The 18,860-nt window shown below is 34.4% G+C and overlaps 2 protein-coding genes across 2 annotated transcripts; one reads left to right on the top strand and one right to left on the bottom strand.

Annotated features, from left to right (window-relative positions):
- Positions 1 to 5,964: 5,964 nt before the first annotated feature.
- LOC126688798 (probable GTP diphosphokinase CRSH, chloroplastic) lies at positions 5,965 to 10,963 on the top strand. Its single transcript, XM_050383638.1, is given in 5 exon segments — positions 5,965 to 6,428; positions 8,109 to 9,041; positions 9,749 to 10,033; positions 10,625 to 10,729; positions 10,731 to 10,963. Coding segments are annotated over 5 exon segments (1,755 nt in total). The 5' UTR covers positions 5,965 to 6,029; the 3' UTR covers positions 10,764 to 10,963.
- A 508-nt stretch (positions 10,964 to 11,471) lies between these two features.
- Positions 11,472 to 18,335, bottom strand: LOC126688799 (CBL-interacting serine/threonine-protein kinase 1). The gene is made up of 13 exons (XM_050383639.1): positions 18,183 to 18,335; positions 17,710 to 18,007; positions 17,275 to 17,337; positions 14,634 to 14,705; positions 13,742 to 13,849; positions 13,541 to 13,621; positions 13,110 to 13,289; positions 12,776 to 12,988; positions 12,589 to 12,693; positions 12,334 to 12,450; positions 12,071 to 12,136; positions 11,870 to 11,944; positions 11,472 to 11,796 (listed from the first exon to the last, which is right to left on the bottom strand). Exons 2-13 carry the CDS (start codon positions 17,896 to 17,898, stop codon positions 11,728 to 11,730), a joined length of 1,338 nt encoding a protein of 445 aa, XP_050239596.1. The 5' UTR covers positions 17,899 to 18,007; positions 18,183 to 18,335; the 3' UTR covers positions 11,472 to 11,727.
- Positions 18,336 to 18,860: the final 525 nt, after the last annotated feature.

The following is an 18,860-nucleotide window of genomic DNA, read 5'->3' as shown; positions in this document are numbered from 1 at the left end:
TAGGAAAAATGTCAGTCGCTAGATTGGCGCCTTACCGTTGGATGCAAGAGACATAAAGCCGCCTAGAGTAATTAATAACGCCTCGTGGGCTACAAAGCATCAGTGACAATTATGAGGCGTGTAAAACCGCACTCTCGCACGTGTGAATAAAAAAATCAGTTGATCTTATCTTTTAAAGATCAAAACCCCACTTTTTCTCCTCGGATGGGAGGGAAAAACCAGAATTTTAAGGGGCTATTGTAGGGGTGAGGGCCCAAGATCGTATATTGGGCTTTGGGATTTGTCCAAGGACATTGATAGGTCCGAGGAGGAGCAAATAATTATTAGATGTTCTCATTTAAAGTCTCACAAGTAGGAATAATTGAAAGGTTGTCCGAGGAGGAACTCTTCCTCGGACATGATGAATATAGTTTAAAGTATGTACTCCAGCAATTAGAGTGATCCTCCAAGAAACTCCAATGATAGGGACATGCCTCATGAATATATGAGAAGAAAGGAAACCTAAAAATATCTAAGGGAAAGCTGCCACCACCGCATGAAATGCACTGCAGCTATTTTTTTGGATGCATTTATGTGGAGAAGAGCTTTGAACAGTGCTACCTTGGCTACCACAACTCACAGAAAACCAGAGAGGGTGTCTGATGGGACAGGTACTCAAGTAAGGGCTCGAATGATCAACAGGTGTAGGATGAAGATGGTCCAAAGAAGGGTATATAATGTGAAAAACTCTTCATGGAGAAGGGATCGGAAAAATAGAGAGAAAAAGACTGTAGTAATCTAAATTATCTCTGTTTCCATTTGTGATTAATTTATACAAGGTGGATCTCCTCAGACTAAAAATATATTAAGATCAAATCTCTTATCTGTGTTTAACAGTTGTTCAAATTAAACCTATCCGCCGTTCAATTCATTAGGACCTAGTTCTTCAACCCACTCTTTACAAATTTATTATACTGGGCTCATTGGGCCAATATCGCATACGTTTTGGGCTTGGACTGTAAATCGAGACCCTACATTCTCTATATACAAAAATCTACTATAGCCATTTAACATACTATTGTAGGCAATCAGAAAAGATAATCTTTGTGTTTATTGCTATCTACTAATAGTATTCACTATTCACCATTCCAAATTTTAAGTTGGGTTATTTTAAGGTTTTGTTGTTGGATATTACAGAAGAGGATTGCTTATTTGTTAAATAATTAGCAAATTTTGTTAAATGGGTATAGAATTTGATATATTTGATGCTATGTTTTTGTTTTTTTAATATTTAAATGGGAATCTATATGGGTTATGGGATATAAATTATGGATTTTAACAAAATCTCTCATATCAAATGATAGTGTGGGATTAAAGAGTATGTGGTTTTATTGACGAGTAGGTTGCTACAGTAGATACCCGTTAAACAATAAGTTTAGAGATATAAATATTTTTAATACAAAGAGTATGTGGTTTTATTGACGAGTAGGTTGCTACAGTAGATACACATTAAACAATAAATTTAGAAATATATTTTTTTTTAATGTATTAAATTCCTATTTTGTAGATCGAGTAACATATTAGGGAATAGCTTCAATTCCAATTCCAAGTGCGTTAACAAATCTTGTTAATTTATAATGATTTTTTTTTTTTAATGTTCCATAAGTTTTTTTCTTCGTTAATAACTGTTAATATATTTTTTAGCTATATAGTGTTATCTACAAATTCAATTTCTGCGATTTTTGTAAAATAAGCCAAGATTAAATTATATACTATACTCAATTCCTTTCTCGTGCATTGCTTAGATTAGCGACTAGTAGGTTTTATATGTTGTAACAATTTTGTCATAGACGGCTCTTTTGTTCTTAACAATGACTGGCAAAACAGATCAAAGTGAATTTTTTTTTTTAGAAACTTATACATACATATATACATTAAAGAAATGGCAATGGATTGAGATGAATGAGAGTTTCTGAGTGGAACCAGCTTCATCGGAGTGATCGCTGGAGGTGTTTTCGGCCAAGAGACTAATTGAAGAGAAAATAAAAAAAGAAGTGCTTTGGATATGTGTGTGAGTGTGCTTTTATTGATACACGGGTGGTTTTCCTTCCTTTTGTTTATCTTTTCTTCCGTACGTTTGCATTTTCAACTTTTCTTTTTTACCCTTCTACTTGCATGGTCACAAAAAATTCTCTTTCTCTTTTTATTTAATCTTAATTAGTCTTATATAATGTAATTGGGATCCATGCACACGGTCTGGATGTTTTTTTTGGGTAAGTTAATTTTTTTTTGATAAAAAAAATGAAGAGAAAAAATAGTTTGATATGATAAAAAAAGGTTGCATGTTTTGTTAAAACACTTGGGAGAAGTTAATAAGGATATATAAACGGTTGTTTCTATCTAAAGAGTTACTGCAATTTGGCAAAGGCACTTGACGCAACTATGACTTTTAAACTTTTACTGCAATTTGGTTGAAATCACTCTCTAGCCCAAGCTCCTACAATAGTGGATTGGAAATCACACAAGGAAGAAAGGAAGAGAGTAGGAATCAAGGATTGTGAGAATGAATCTTGTTATTGATAAATATCTTGCTCTATTCCTTATATAGAAAAAGTAGAGAGTTGGGAAAAGAATGACAAAAAGTTAACTAACCAAACATCCTATAACAGCTATACAAGTGTCAAAACAGAGAGTATCTAACTAACTAACTATAAGTATGACTCCATTAATCTATCCTACATGTAGATTATGTACACAACTATAGTACAGTGTAGCAATACATCATACAAACTAATCAATCTTTAACACTCCCCCTCAAGATGAACTATATATATTTACTAAGTTCATCTTGGACAAAAGATAATAAAATTGTCTATGCCCAAGTGCTTTAGTGAAGAAATTTGCAACTTGATGTCTTGAGGGAACATGGAATGTTTGGATTATGCTATCTTGAATCTTCTCTCTAGGGATGGCAATTTTTGCCCAACCTACGGGTACTCGGCCCGGCCTGACCCTAATGGGTCGAATTTTACCCAGTCCACTTAGAAATAGGGTCGGGTATGGGTTTTTAAAAAAAACTTGAAGCGGGTCCGGGTTTTATAAAAAAAATCCGAAACCCGACCTAAAACTTGGCCCGGATATAACCCGGTTACCCTGAAGTTACAAAAAACCCCTTATATATATAGCTATAAACCCTAAGTCCCTCATTTTTGCAGCAGCTCCCGCCTCCTTCAGTCCCTCCTCGCCCTCATTTCATTTCACCTCACAACCTCACACCTCCGCCTCTCATCTCTTCAGCACACCTCCGCCAGTCCGCCTCTCATCTCCAGCTCACAGTCTCACTCACTTTGTCTCAGCTCTCTCACTCACTCTGTCTCACATGGCCGCCTCTCCCTCTTCATCTCTCAGATCTCTCACTCACACGGCCATAAGCCCACAAGCAGTCAAGCACAGGCTGTTAGGCACAGCTCTCAACTCCTTTTCGTCCTCGCCGTCGTCGGTCTAACATTGAAACATAACCCTCTGCCCCTCTCATCTTCCTCGCCCATGGCCTCACGGTCTCACTCCACCTTGATCTCCATTTTTTTTTTCTGGGTTTAATTCGTCTCAATGTGAGTTTGTGTTTGTGTTTGTGTGTGATTTTGAAAGGGAAAATCATAGTCTAAAATTTGTGTTTGGTTTGTGATTTTGAAAGGGAAAATCACAGATCTGACATTTGTGTTTGGGATTTCTGTATTTATGTTTGTGATTGTGTTTGGATTTGTGTTTGTGTTTGTGATTTTGGGCCGAAAAATCATAAATGGAAGTTTACGGTTCTGATTTTGGGCTTGGCTGGGCATGAGGCGACGGGGTGGGTTCAGGGTTAAGAAAAAAATCCATTTAACAAATGGGCCGGATCTGGGTTTCTAGGACAGACCCACGGGTCGGGTTCGGGTATGGAAAAACCCGACCTGAACCCAACCCGTTGCCATTCCTACTTCTCTCAAATGAAGTGGTAATCAACCTCAATATGTTTTGTTCTTTCATAGTATACTTGGCATAACCTCAGCTTCTAAGCCTAAATTTTATTATATAGTACATGATAATATGATATATAGTTTTTAACTTTTAATTTCCTCCAATATTTCACATGAAGATTAATATGGAATATAGATTGGTCTTTTATATACTTAGATCACATGAAATGAGTATTCAAAGTAGGTGAAAATTGATATAGAAAATAGATCGGTCTTTTATATACTTAGAAGTTAGATCACATGAAAGGAGTATTCAAAGTAGGTTGTATTTATGAGCGGAGGAATTCATAACAAATGTATGTATGCATGCAATCATAGTTTTATTTGTGAGTTATTAAAATAAAATAAAACACACACATGAAACTTTTGTGTGAAAAGGAACTTTGGATTTTTTTTTTTTTTTTTTCTAATTTGGGTTTTTGAAACGTAAATAGGGATGATATATATATATATATATATGATGGAATTCATAATAAATATAACCAAGCATGCAATTATACTTTTATGTGTGAGTTTTAAAAAAACACAATACTTTGTGTGTGAAAAGAAACTTTATTATTTATTTATGGTTTTTGAAATGTAGATAGTGGCCTAAGGTTTTGTTAAGTGACACATTTATTGAGAGAAAAGAATATTATATTTATCTAACATTTTACCTTGTCAAAACTTTGTATTTATTTCACCACTGCACACGTTTGGTGCTGTGGTCACTCCACAAGTATAAAATATAAATGCTTGTGAGGTGTGGGGGAATAAGGGCCGAGGTTCAAGTCTCCAGCTAGAGTAGAAATTCTATCTTATATAAAAAAAAAAAAACTTTGTATTTATGTTAATATATTAATTACTTGGAATAAATTTTTTTATTTTTTTAGATGAAAGATAGGACTTGCAATATATTAATGGGATAAATACATTTATTCCCATTAATAAATTATCTATAGATGGTGTCTAACTATTTATATTTATATGGTTATTTTTATAAAATTTATACAATGAATATTTATTTGGAACACTTATTAAAAAAAAAAAATCAGAATATTGAATATGACTTTTTCCTCATATTTAGTTGTTTTGGCAACAGTTAGAAAAGAACAACTATCAAAAGGCAAAAGTAAATTTAATAACATATGCATAAAATTATGAAAATTACTTATGTATAGTTGCGAATTCACTAAACTAATATATTCATATTTTTAATTATATATAAATGTTAACAATGTAGATTTCCCCACTTTTTAATATGTGCTTTTATGGAACAAACACTACTGTAGCCTTAATTTGTGCTACATAATTAAACAAATTATAAAATTAATTTTTATGATTTTTTTTTTTAAAGATTAGTATAAAACTATAAAAGTAATTAATTGGAAATATAACATTCTTACTCAAATTAATGATATACAATAAAGAATACACGAAAAAAAAAAAACAATTGTACATTTGTAGCTATTTAACCAATTGTCTATTTATTTGGCAAAAGGTATCGGGTTTAGTTTATACGAAAAAAAAAAAAAAAAAACAAAAAAAGTTAATTTTTTTCAAATGAATATTATAATCTAAGAATAAGATAGAGAAAGAATAAAGATTATGTTGGAGTCACATGTCATAACAAAAATTCACAACAATCTCAAATTTGCCTACCACCTTACATTTGGGCAATCAAAATTAGCAATTAGTTTGTTTTAACAATCTAGTATAAGGTGGTAGGTTTTTTTTTTTTTTTTTTGAGACAATTATAATATGCTGTTAATCTCGTAAATCGAATTTTTTTTTTTTTTAAAACTCTTTACTTTGTAAATAGGGAGGTACCAATTAAGTTACAACACATTCTGACAAATGAAAATTAAATTAGGTGGTGTTGCAAAATTGTCCATGAATATTATTGATTAAAGTGGAATTTTACATGAAAAAAAAAGAAGATATTTATTATGAATGATTATAGCTTGCACATATAAAAGAAGGGAACACGTGAGTTGAGAGAGCGTGAATGTGAGTGAGTGGTGGACGTTATTGTTATTGTTGTTGCTGTTATCAATGGAGCTCTTCTGCTCGCAAGACCCAACCTCCAAGCTAATACCTTTACCAAATCATCAAACTCGTACCCGCATATTCACTAGGATTAATCCAAGAGTGACTGGTCCTGGTTGTCGACGGCGTAGCAGCCGCCGTAGTGGGTGGTTGGTGAAGGCAGAGGTAGCGGCGGCGACGGCGCTGGTGGAGCAGACCGGAGGTAAGATGGTGGTGGAGCTAGTCGGAGCTTTCAACGAGCTGACGGAGAGGACAAAGAAAGTACAGTCGAGCAGCTCCTCTAACATACTGTTCAAGTCTCTCAAGCTCTCTCTCCCAATCTTCCACACCTTGCCTCTCGCTCCTGATGGCCGCTCTTCTCTCTCCAAGGCTCTGTCTTTAGCTCTTCTTCTAGCTGACCTTCAGGTACACATGCCCATTTTGCTAATTATATGTGTCTGGTTTATGTTGTTAAATTAGTTCAACATTAATTGTTTCAAAAGTTTATGATTTTTGTTTTAGCATTAGATCTATGTTAAAACGTTAAGAAAGATTGTTAGCTAAGGTATAGGAAAATGAAGCAAAAGTTGGGATAAATTGTAATTTAAATTTATCATGGATGCTGTACCTGGTACTGGGTTTGAACCCTGTCTCTAAATCCCACTTGTTAGCCCAAATTTAAGCCAATTCGTGAAGCTGAGTGTTAGAACTTAGAATAATAGTTAAACAATAGTTGCAAGTGATTACATCCAAATTGCTTTCAACATTTTAAGTTCTCTATTAACTGAATTAAATGTTTTGGTGTATACTTCACTCAATAACTAATTTTTAGGAAAACGTTAGAGCTAGGTTTTTGTTGGGGTCTTTTTGTTGCCGGGATACACGTCACATTTAGATAAGTCAACTGTTAGATTTGGGTCTTTGCTATCATTGTGTTTTCTCTTGGGCACTAGAAAAAATGTAATGGGTGAGGAAAGTAGAGAATAATGAAGATAGATTATTCTTAGAAGAGATAACATGGCTGCATGATATTTAATCATCATTGGAAAAGATAACATTGTTTTTGCTTTATTGGTCAATGCAACCATGCATTTGAATTTAATTGGGGAACCTAATGTACTTCATCTATAGAATTATACCTAAGTTTTGCCCTCCACCTTAATAGGCAATAAATGAGAAAAGACATTTCTTAGGTGAGAAGGGGAAATAAGTCATTCTACTTGTTCTGAAAATGTGAGGAAGACTTAATTCTGATTCTGCTGAATGGAAGAAACAGAGTTTTCTTATCAGAGATTAGTGAAGACAGGAAGTTTTTGGTGGAGGTATGTTCATTGCCTGCCAATTACCTCTCCTAGACCTTGCAAAAGTGAGAGTTTTGTGCACTAAATACGACATTTTGTGTTAATGCCCATGCTTTATACTAGATTTTGCTTGTTATGATAACTTGGGGGTGCTGTAAACATCCTTTAGAAAGAAGGAAGAATTTGTTTTAAGCAGTGGAGTGGGCAATAGTAGAACCTGTGCATTGGGCAGTGAAGTTTATAGGAGGTCGAGCTGGTTCTATTTTGTGCTAAACAAGGCAATTTGGTTAAGCCAGTTCAATTAGGGTTGTTGCTACAAAATGAACAACAGTTCTTGGAGCTACTAAGCTTGTGGGTTCAGGAAAATAAACATTAATTTGATGAAGCCAACATTAATTGCAGATTTGGAGTCAAAGGCGTGAGTTTTTATTCAGCAGGTCTAAGTGTCTTCCCTGTGCATTTAGCTTTTTGCATGGCACACCTAATGTGGGCTCATGGCTTGCAAAACACTCCTAGTCCATTTGCAAGATTTCCCATAAAGCCCATAATTGGTGAAGAAAAAGTTCTCTTTCACCCTCCAAGCCATAAGTCTCACACTTTTCCCTTGAATTTACACATGGATTTAGTATAGCACACAAAAAAGTGTCGTCAACGGTTTTTAGTCTGTTCTCTTTTCTTTCTTACTTTTAGGTTGATTCAATGATTTACCCTTGCCAAATTGCCTCTGGCTTATCTTTTATTAGGTGAATTCCAAGCCATTTTTATACTCATCTGTTTAGAATTTTCACAGTTGATATGATTGCAGATGGATGCAGAAGTTATTGCAGCTGGCATATTGAGAGAAGTTCTGGAGGCTGGTGCAGTATCCATATTTCAAGTGAGAGATCGGATTAATGCTGGTACTGCTCATCTATTGCATGAAAGCTTGCGTGTGAAGAATATCTCTTCAAAAGTTGAAGATTTGGATGATGAAAGTGCTGTTGCTTTAAGAAAGTTCTGCCTGACATACTATGACATCAGGGCTGTGATTCTAGACTTGGCTCTCAAGCTAGATACGATGAGGCATCTTGATTACCTGCCAAGATATCAACAGCAAATGATATCTCTTGAGGTTATGAAGATACATGCCCCTTTAGCTCATGCTGTGGGAACTAACTTTTTATCATTGGAGCTAGAGGATCTCTCGTTCAGATACTTGTTTCCTTATTCATACCTTTATCTTGATACATGGTTACAAAGTCACGAGACAGGAAGTAAGCCTCTAATTGATATATACAGGGAACACCTGCTTGAATCCTTAAAGACGGATTCCTTGTTAGCAGAAATGGTGGATGATGTCTCGGTCAAAGGTCGCCATAAAAGTCGTTATAGCACAATGAAGAAGCTCTTGAGAGATGGTCGGAAGCCAGAAGAGGTTAATGATGTTCTAGGATTGCGAGTCATATTGAAGCCTAGATCTGGAGTAGATATGTCAGATGTGGGTGAGAGAGCATGCTACAGGACACGTGAAATCATCCAGTCTTTGTGGAAAGAGATGCCTCACCGGACAAAAGACTATATTGCCAAGCCTAAAGCTAATGGATATAGGAGTTTACACATGACAGTTGATGTGAGTGAGAGTTGCCGGACTAGACCGCTTATGGAGATACAAATACGGACAACAGAGATGGATAAGTTGGCAGTCGGTGGAACAGCATCCCATTCACTGTACAAAGGTGGTCTTACTGATCCAGAAGAGGTTAGTTTTTGTTATACAATTGAAGTCCAGTCTTTGTTTTATAACCATTTTATAATACACATCATCACCCAAATTAAGAGAAGATTATAAAGATTGAAAAATCCACTATTTGGCTGTGGTAAATTGGACTGTGATACTTGTAAATGATGGTGAAATACATCCATCTAAACATATATGAGGTGCAATTTCTAGTATTATTATCCATATTTAAAGGGGAAGAAGCAGTCCTATCCTTAAAAAACTAGGCACCTTGGAGCTGTGAAAGGCATAGGAAGCATGAACCTAACCCCTTGTTTCTGAGTTCATGGAGGTAAATCCAGCCACCATGATCCCAACCTGAAGCTAAGACATGAGTTTGGCCCAATCCTTTAACCACTTATTTCTTTGTTCTTGTTGAGGTTCTAGTACCTTCTTCTTGGAACTAGGTTAACACCAGTCAGATCTCCTCTTGATTTTCTTTAGAGTCCTTATTCATTTCACCTGTTTTGTGAATTAGTTTCCCTGTAGAAGTTCTACACTCTATTCAATACATGGGAAATAGGGAGAAGGGAAAGCTGGGATTGACTTTATGAGCATTTATGCTCTTAGTTATACAAACTTTCTATATTAGTCAAGTGAATGAAGCTTCTAACTCAGCATTACTTTATGTAAATTTCCTCATCTGGCCATGTAAGAGGAAATTGATTTAGTCATTTCTTGATGCTCAGGCTAGGCGGCTCAAGGCGATAATGATGGCTGCAGCTGAATTTGCAGAATTGCGCCTTAAAGATTTTCCATCCACAAATCATAAAGGCATTGAGATTGACCACAGAAATCGTGTATTCCGCCTTCTTGACAAGAATGGAGATGGTCGGATCAGCATTGAGGAACTTATGGAAGTGATGGAAGAGCTTGGTGCCCCAGGCGAAGATGCCTGCGAGATGATGCAGCTTCTTGATTCAAACAGTGATGGTTCTCTGAGTTCTGATGAATTTGATTTGTTTCAAAAACAGGTGAATGCTGATATCTGTTATTATTCTAGTAACCAAGAAGCCTACATCACAAGAAATAACAACCCCCCCCCCTCTCTCATCCTTGTTCTACTCTCTCTACTCATATTGATAACATTGCATTTAGATGCTTGTTAAAATAAACGTTATTGTATTTATCCTGAAACACCACGGTTAGGGTGAGACTTTTGAGAGCGAAGAGATGTTAACATAAGGTCAGGATATGATGATAACACTCTGTTACCAAATTACAAATGGTGGACGTGCTTGATGATAAAGTCATCTATTATTTTTCGTAAGCTATGAAAGTTGGGTCTTTGTCATACGCATTAATTGCAAAAGATGTTGATTGTGGTAGGATCCTTCATTTACTTGTTTTACATTCAATGATTTTGGATGTTTACTTTTTCTTGTCTTCTTTTTGTATTAACTTCCCGGAATTTCAGATATTTCATTTTTGTTTTGGCTTGAATCAGAATTGCAGTTGAAAATAATATGTGAATTTGCTTGACTTTGTCTTGATATATCTTAACACTGTCCGGATTGGTTGACTTTCTCCCTGTCTGTTTATTAATTTCATCCTTGTTTTGGCAGGTTGAACTTATGCGTAATTTAGGGGACAAAGATGATGAATACAAGATCAAGTTGAATGAAAAGCTCCAAATGGCAGACTACAGTGGGTTAATTCAGGTATATAGTTAGCAAAGAGCTAGGCAACAGGCTTGCAAATTAGACTTGCCTGCATCTTGCTGAAGGCTGCCTTGCAAATTTTATGCTTTAAAGGTTATGTGTATGTACCATATTCAATGTGAATATATTGTTTGTATATTGTACATAATGAAATTCTCATGTAACATAAGATTGTTCCAGGTCTAATGATAGAACCTGCTATACTAATAGCCTTATAGGTCAAATAAAAGCCAACTTTCCTCATCATAAATGATAATAAGCCACATCTTAAAAGCAGCTGGACCAACATCTGTTAAAGCCATGGCTCTAAAATACAAATTTCAATCGAATCCTACAAAGTGAGTAAGTTTTCTGATGCAACTAAACCAAACATGATCCTATTGTGTATTTAAAACAATTTAAAAAATTAAAATTCAGTTAAAAGTATTTTTAGGTTAACAGACCTAATTTGGCCTTAGATATTCAATTTTAGGTTAGCAGACCTAATTTGGCCTGATTCAAAAAGGGTTTGATATGCACTAGTTTTTAGAAGGTGCTTTTTCCATCCTAAATCAAACCCATTGCCATTTTTAGGCCATTAACAAATGGAGAATATGGTTGCTTCAGGTCACATGCAGGCAGGCTCCATGAAACGAAGAATACGAGTCAAACTCAATACTAGATCATCTTTGACACATAATTATTTGAAGTTAAACTAAGATATTTTTTTAGAACCAAAAAGTCCCTAGTAAAATCCATTTGGAAACACGACTATAAACAAACAAAAGAATATTATAAAAATTGCTGTTTTACACTGCCATCATCAATGTATGGCTTCCAACATTATTGGTTCTACACGTCTACCCATCTATACAACTTGAATATTACCGTGCTATTTGTAATATATTGACATATCTACTCAATTATGATGTAATAGAGAAGAAAAAAAACCACAGACTACATTTTTCTAGATTCTAAGTACAGTACTCAAGGCTTGTAATGTTGCCTGAGCCAACAAAAAACGGTATTCACACTCCTGTGGTCAACAGGTCTTGGCTAGGCTGAACTCCTAAATCATTTGATAGCTTTTTACACAGCTGCAATATCAAACATAAGGATTAACTAAAGAAATGTGTGCCTGTATGAGAGAGAGAGAGAGAGAGAGAGTACCTGTCTATAAACTGAAGAATCTCCATACGCTTTTCTTAATTCAACTACAAATAAGGATGGACTAATCTCAAACACCTGACACAGTTACACAGAAAATGGTGAGATAATTGGCAACTATATATTATAAATAAATTAGAATGCCATGCAAGTATACATTTGTTTCTTGAAGAACGAAATCGTTCAAGTTTTACAATCACTCACCTCTGCTGCTACTGAAAGACTACCCAAGCTTTTCTGCCCCTTGTTGTGCTCTTGCACCACTTTCAACTAGAAGTAAAAGATGGACAGAACAATCAGGCATCATTATAAACATTGTATTTCAGAAATAGCTAGCCAATTCTAGCATTGACATTTAGAGCTCCCATATGCTATTTCTAGTACATGACAAGACAATGAGGGTACAATGATGCTGTCCTCCTTGATCAAGAGAAAAGAGTGTTTGAAATAGTAGCAAGAAACCTTACCCTTCCATTTTTCTTCAAAACGCGAAATCCCATCTCTGTAACAGTACTCTCAATCTTCTCGAGTAAATCCTTAGCAGAGTGATTGGATGTAAATCTGATCTTCCTCTCAGAGACATCCTAAATTAACACGAGAATGTGCATACAAGGCAATCAGAATTTCTGAGGTACTGGTCTATTACAGTAATAATATTGATTTAATGAATCAAAGATATGAACTTTTAAAATTAACTGCTGCCTTTTGGCTTTCATGCCCACCTCTTTCTCAAAGAAGCCAGAGAGGTCTAAACAGGAAGACATTCCAATCAACTGGAAGGCATTGATGAGAGTGGGCGAGCCTGGACTCTTCTCTGCTTCAGATGGCTATATTGCAAGAATAAATAATTAAGGATCAAGATACACCCATAAGGGGTGCACAAAGGTATAAGAATTTCCAAGCTCATACCACTTCACGTTTCGAGAATGCTTCATCATCGATGTATATATCTTCTTCTTCATCATCAGGATTTGCAGGAGTATAGTCCTGCTTAAACCACTCATCTGCTTTGATACCTGCCATTGTTATCCGGCTAACAGGATTTGGATCAAGAATTCTCTTTATCATGTTATGGGCGCCTTGTGACAACCATTTTGGTATCTGAGCATCCCCCTTGAATATCTGAAATCCCTCAAAAGGGATAAATGTGAAAAAATCCAAGTTAATGAGATTTTAATAAAACGTTTAGCCATAGGACCATATAAAAGGGGGATCCAAAAGATCAAAGACAAATTCTCCATACTTTTTGATAGAGAACTGCAAGATTTCTATCATCGAAAGGAAGATATCCTGTGAGAATTACATACAAGATAACACCACAGGACCATATATCTGAGGTGGCACCATCATACCCTCTATTAGCAAGAATCTCAGGAGCAACATAGTTGGGACTTCCACAGGTTGTATGTAGTAAGCCATCATCCTGGTATAAACACATAGTGGTTAATGACCGAACAAAAAAGTTTGCAACGCTACTAAAAACACGATATTTTTCACAACTTAAGTTTTTATATTCTTGCTAATATGGCTTGTTGTGATAATAAAAGTGGTATCAATGATGGACCCACATGAAAGTGATGTTACTCTAATCACAATATATAGTTTTGAAAAAAAGTTCTCTCTAGAATTACTCAAAAGTTTGTAATGAAAGCTAAGTTTAGAGTAGTTTTGTACCCTAAAATGCTGAGGTAAGGCACTTAGGCCAAAATCAGATATCTTTATGTTCCCTTTCGCATCAACTAGAACATTCTCGAGCTGCAATTAAGAAGTGCAAAATTTTTATTAGTATTACAAGCTGGAAAGTGTGATCATCTGGCAACAATAGAATGTACATTGTTTAGGCTTCTTGGTATCATGAAAAAGTTTTGAAATAACCTTGAGATCTCTGTGAAAAACGCCTTTAGTGTGGCAGTAGCTTACTGCATCAATTAACTGTTGAAAGAGCTTCCTACCTTCGTCTTCTTTAAGCTTCCCCTTGGAAGCCTGTGTAATACATGACTAGTTTAGTAATATTAAACCAAAATTTTGCATCTAGGCACACATAAAAGTGAAAACAGAATTTTCGTAAAAAGAAAAGAATGAAAGTCTAGTCCATTTTCCAATTTGGTCCCTAAATTTTCAAAATAAGCAATCAAATTCTAAGTCCATGTTCCAATTTGATCAATAAAGTTTCCCTTACTTTCCAGTTTGATCTTTAGAAGTTTCAAATGTTGTAAAACGAATACATCTTTTTTCCTTCTTACATCCTCAAATTTTCCAACATTTTCTTATCAGCCAAATATGGAATTGAAAATTATTTAGCAAGTTCAAGTTCAAAGAGTGAAAAATATATATTTTTCTTTTTAAATTTCACATAAATTCAATGTGGTAATAGTGAGTCATCATGGTGGTTGCTCGGCATTTTTAATCCACCTAGACTACTAGAATGTAATTTTTTTTTGGCCACACAAACCTTTTTTTTTAAAAAAATTTATTATTATAAACATACATAATCACAATGATGCTGGTAGCATCAAAACCAAATCCATTTGAGATTTTGTTTCTAAATTTGAAATTATTTGGTTTTAATGCTCCTTGCATCACACAACACTTAGTGTCCAAATTAACATGTGGACCAAATTGTATTGTCTAAACTTTAAGTATATGATGATTGCTATATTTGAAAATCCAATAACTAAATTAGAAAATGGAGCAAATTTGAAGGACCCAAAGTGAGGTTTTGCCCAAAGATAAACTTTCAATACAGAGCATGGCTAAATATGCTTACAATTCTGTCAAACAGTTCCCCTCCTGTCACATATTCTAAGACCATGTAAATCTTGGTTTTGCTTGCCAACACCTGCATAGTTGTTGTGATAATGCATTAGCAGGAGAACATAACCAATGCTTACTAGGTACTTAATTAATATAATCATGGGAATATAGGTGTATTGCATAAAGTATTATGACAGAGATTTAAAGGTTGTAAATTCATTATTCATGGGCAAACTCTATATGATTAATTGTTGGTGCCAAATGGCTTGGTCTTAGCTCTATAACGTGATCACCAAGAAATCCATACATAGCATAAGTGAAAGGAATAGTCAATAGGAAACCAACTACACATTGTGGTCCAAATATTCTTCTAAACTAATCAATTTTATGTTCCTCAAATAGCATATACAAGGCAAAGCATGTGGCTGTATTTCGATTAGGTCCGATTTTATTCATGATATGCCAAGCAAGTCCAGCAAAAAGTTAAGCATTAAGCAAGTTCATATAAATGGCTCTGAACGTGACTAGGATATGATTCCAAAATAAAAAGTACTATGTTAGGCTTTCTTGGTTCAAGCAAAAGATAATTTAGTTAACAACTTAACATGGGCAATACAATTTAATTACCAACTCATCATGTGCAACATACATCAACACCAACTTATTATTACTATTTTTTTTATAGGTACGAATGAAATTTCAGCATCTGCTCATTATCAGACTCAAGACATTAAATAATTGTAGTATTATTGATTGTAGTGTGACTGAAATTTGAACTTTAAATTTCTTATTTAACAACAACTAATTTCACCGGAATCGACAAGTCAACACCAATTTTGTACTAATCCAATCCATCAAATTCAAACAAAAGGTAAGACACGTCATGGGCCAATCTTAAGTTGGTTTGGTCTGGCCTTCGTAAGTGGGGTTTTTTTTTTTTTGACTAATCATACCAACCTGGTCCACCTGACAAGAACACCCACATGTAAAACACTAATAAATGTACCTTGATAGGGTGGGTCGGTTCACTTGGTCTAGTTCAGGTAAATTTGCATTAGTGGACAATGACTTGGTAGACTGTATCCAGACGATCAGGGCTGGATCAGGCTTTCATGTGACCCATTATCCAATCAAACTTCATAAAAAATTATTGGATGATGTATCGTCCCATCCACTAAGAACATTCACGTCCTAAAATGTTATCTCATCTTATTTTACATTTTCAAAAAATTATTTTATTAATTATATTATACCATTTTATAATATTCTCACTATCCTAACTTTTATTTTTTAATACAACACATTAAAATAATATTTCTACACAATAAAATAATATATCTCAAAACCCAAATAAAAATAAAAACCCAAAACTCGATGAGAGATAGAGAGGAATTGATAAAGTAAGTGAATAAAATATTAGGTTTTATTTTTATTATTTTTAGAATTGAGCTACAATGCAATTCTAAAGGTAGTATTGCACTAGAGCACCATTGCAATTTTTTTTGTAATAGTTGGTTTTTACAAGTCCGAATGTGTGGGAGATTTTGGACTTTTATGCTAAATTTTCCTTACATATGACATATATCATTCCCAATGTGAATGCACTAATCTTCTCTCTCTCTCTTTTTTTTTTTTTTCACATAAAAAGCGACTGTTTTATCTCATCTTATGTGTTAGACTGTGATTGTCACTTTTGCAAAAACCAACCATTTTCACATATAAAAAAAAAAAAAAATCAACCATTTTTCACATAAAAAAAATGACAAAACCACAAAATTTTATATAATTTTTACCACAATTTGTCATGTAACAAGTTATAAGTAGTGAAGAAAACGTGATGATCTATGTGGATTCACATCTTCACCATGCATAACTCTCTACAAAGATTATGTAAATTTTTATGGTTCTAGCATTGCTCTAAATTGCCGCATGGACAATTGTGGCAAAAATTATGTTTTATTTTTTAATCTTTATTTTTATGTGTTGCTAATATTTTGTTTTATATAATGGACATATGCATTTTCCTCATGACAATATATAAATATTATAATCATGTGAGACTTATATATTATACTTAAAAAAGAGAAAATAGATGTAATATGCATGACATAATGATTGACATGAGTTTAACAGTGATATAAAATGCCTTGCTGTGAGAAGAATATTGTATATATCATGATATATCGCTTGACAATTGGCTTGTCATTCATATATATCAACATCATCACTGCCAACGAAAATGATTATGTTCATGTGCGAGCGTGGGACTCCCTAAAGAGGTAAAAGACAAATGTACGTAGTGATGTGCAAATAGCTGGGTTTCAAGATAAAAATAACAGTGTCCTGGAATTTGTTGGTTGAGAATTAAAAAAAAAAAAAAAATTGCTGTTTATCTATTCTCTAGGTGTTACTGTTTGGGCTATAAATAATTAAAGAAGGATGCAAAATATCAGGGATAACGAATAAAAAATTAGTCAGTTTAGATTGGTAAACAAACATTTAAAAATTAAAATCAGGAAGAACACTATATTTGCCCCCCGAGATTGATGGTACAATATAACAATATCTTTTTTTTTTTTTTCATTTTTTGTTTCTGGATCAAATCATGAAAATATAATCTTTAAGAAGAGGAAAAAAAAGGGGTTGTATTGTACCTCGTGTAATCTGACAACGTTAGGATGTTTGAGGACTTTCAAGGTGGCAATCTCCCTCTTTATCTGCAACAACATTTTACCATTTGGGTAAAAAGTTAAAACAGTGAAAAGTCTGAAACTTTCACAGAGTTTCAGAACTTAATTCTGGGGGAGAATGAATGAACTATGAATGAATGAACTGTGTACATGATCATTTTGCAAATGAATCCCAGAAAGAAAGACATCTAAAAAGGACAACCAAAACTCAATGGAACCCATTTATTTAAGGACCACAACAAAGGCACAAACTATGGTTTGGAAAGAGAATTTGAACTTGTACTGCATGCCCAATTGCCCATCTCACAAAAAAGAATATAAGGGATCGAATATGGTATAAAATCAATAAAATTTTGAAATTCCATTATTTCATTAATGAAGGAAAGGTTAATAAAGAACCTGATCGGAGATGTTGAGGTGAATGATTTTGTTCTTGTCGAGGATTTTAACGGCAAAACATTGACCAGTTTCAATGTTCCTAGCAAATTTGACCTTTCCAAAATTGCCTTCTCCTAGAGTCCTTCCCAGCTCGTACTTGCCTAGTTGCATTCCCTTCTTCTCCAACCCCAACTCCTTCTTGCTCACCATATAACAAACCCACCCCACAATCTCTCTCTGAGTTTCTGTGTGTGTGTCAAAGTTGATCACCTTCTTTTGGTTTTTCCTTCGTTATATTATATGGGTGATTCTACAAAGCCTACAAAATGAAAATAAACAACTATGAGAGGGTATGCTTCTCTGGCTCATTTATAATATAGTACTTCTAATAAATATGGCTGTGGAAACGGTTAAAACAAACATATATATTTGATCAAACAGTTATACTGTGAGTTTAATAATTGAAGGAGTTGAAGTTAATGAAGAACGTTTACCTGGTTGCTGTTGTTGTTGTTCAGTTCTTTATTCAATTATTATAATGAATCCAAACGCAGCCACACAGCCTTTGCGTCTCTCTTTGTCTCTCTGTCTCTCAAATCTCAGTCCCGATTGGATATATATATATATATATATATACACACAATATAATACAAGTGTTTTTTTATTCCCTCTCGTTCTCAATCCTAATTAGTTTTTTTTTTTTTTTTTTTTTTGGAATATAAATAGTAAACAAGTAAAATAAGTAACAGGAAATAATATCCTACACGGAAGCATGAAAAAATCAAAGAATTCAATTAATGATCTTTTGTCATCTAACCGTACGTTACTGACCCAGAAGAAAGTGAAGAACCACTCTCTCTATTTGGTACGACACTGGTCACACACGTTTTCTGCATGATCTTTTTATCTCGTGCACACGGGTTCTTTCTATTACTGTAACACGGTTGATATTCATCCACTTGTAATTAATATCCAACCACTTGTTTCAAAGATGTACAACTAGTCATTGCATGGATAATAAATTAATAATCCCTGAAGAAAATAATAATTTTTTTCTGTAAATTGTGTATATATTGCATGGGATCCACATAAGCTAGCTATAGCTAGGAATAAACACACAAAAATGTTGTCTCTATACACGCATCATCCATGAATAAATCAAGGTTGGGTTC

This window comes from Quercus robur, chromosome 6 (genome assembly GCF_932294415.1).
Source record: "Quercus robur chromosome 6, dhQueRobu3.1, whole genome shotgun sequence".
In the NCBI taxonomy this organism is placed as follows: domain Eukaryota; kingdom Viridiplantae; phylum Streptophyta; class Magnoliopsida; order Fagales; family Fagaceae; genus Quercus; species Quercus robur.
The sequence above is the reverse complement of the archived record's forward strand: the minus strand, read 5'-3'. Positions and strand labels throughout refer to the sequence as shown.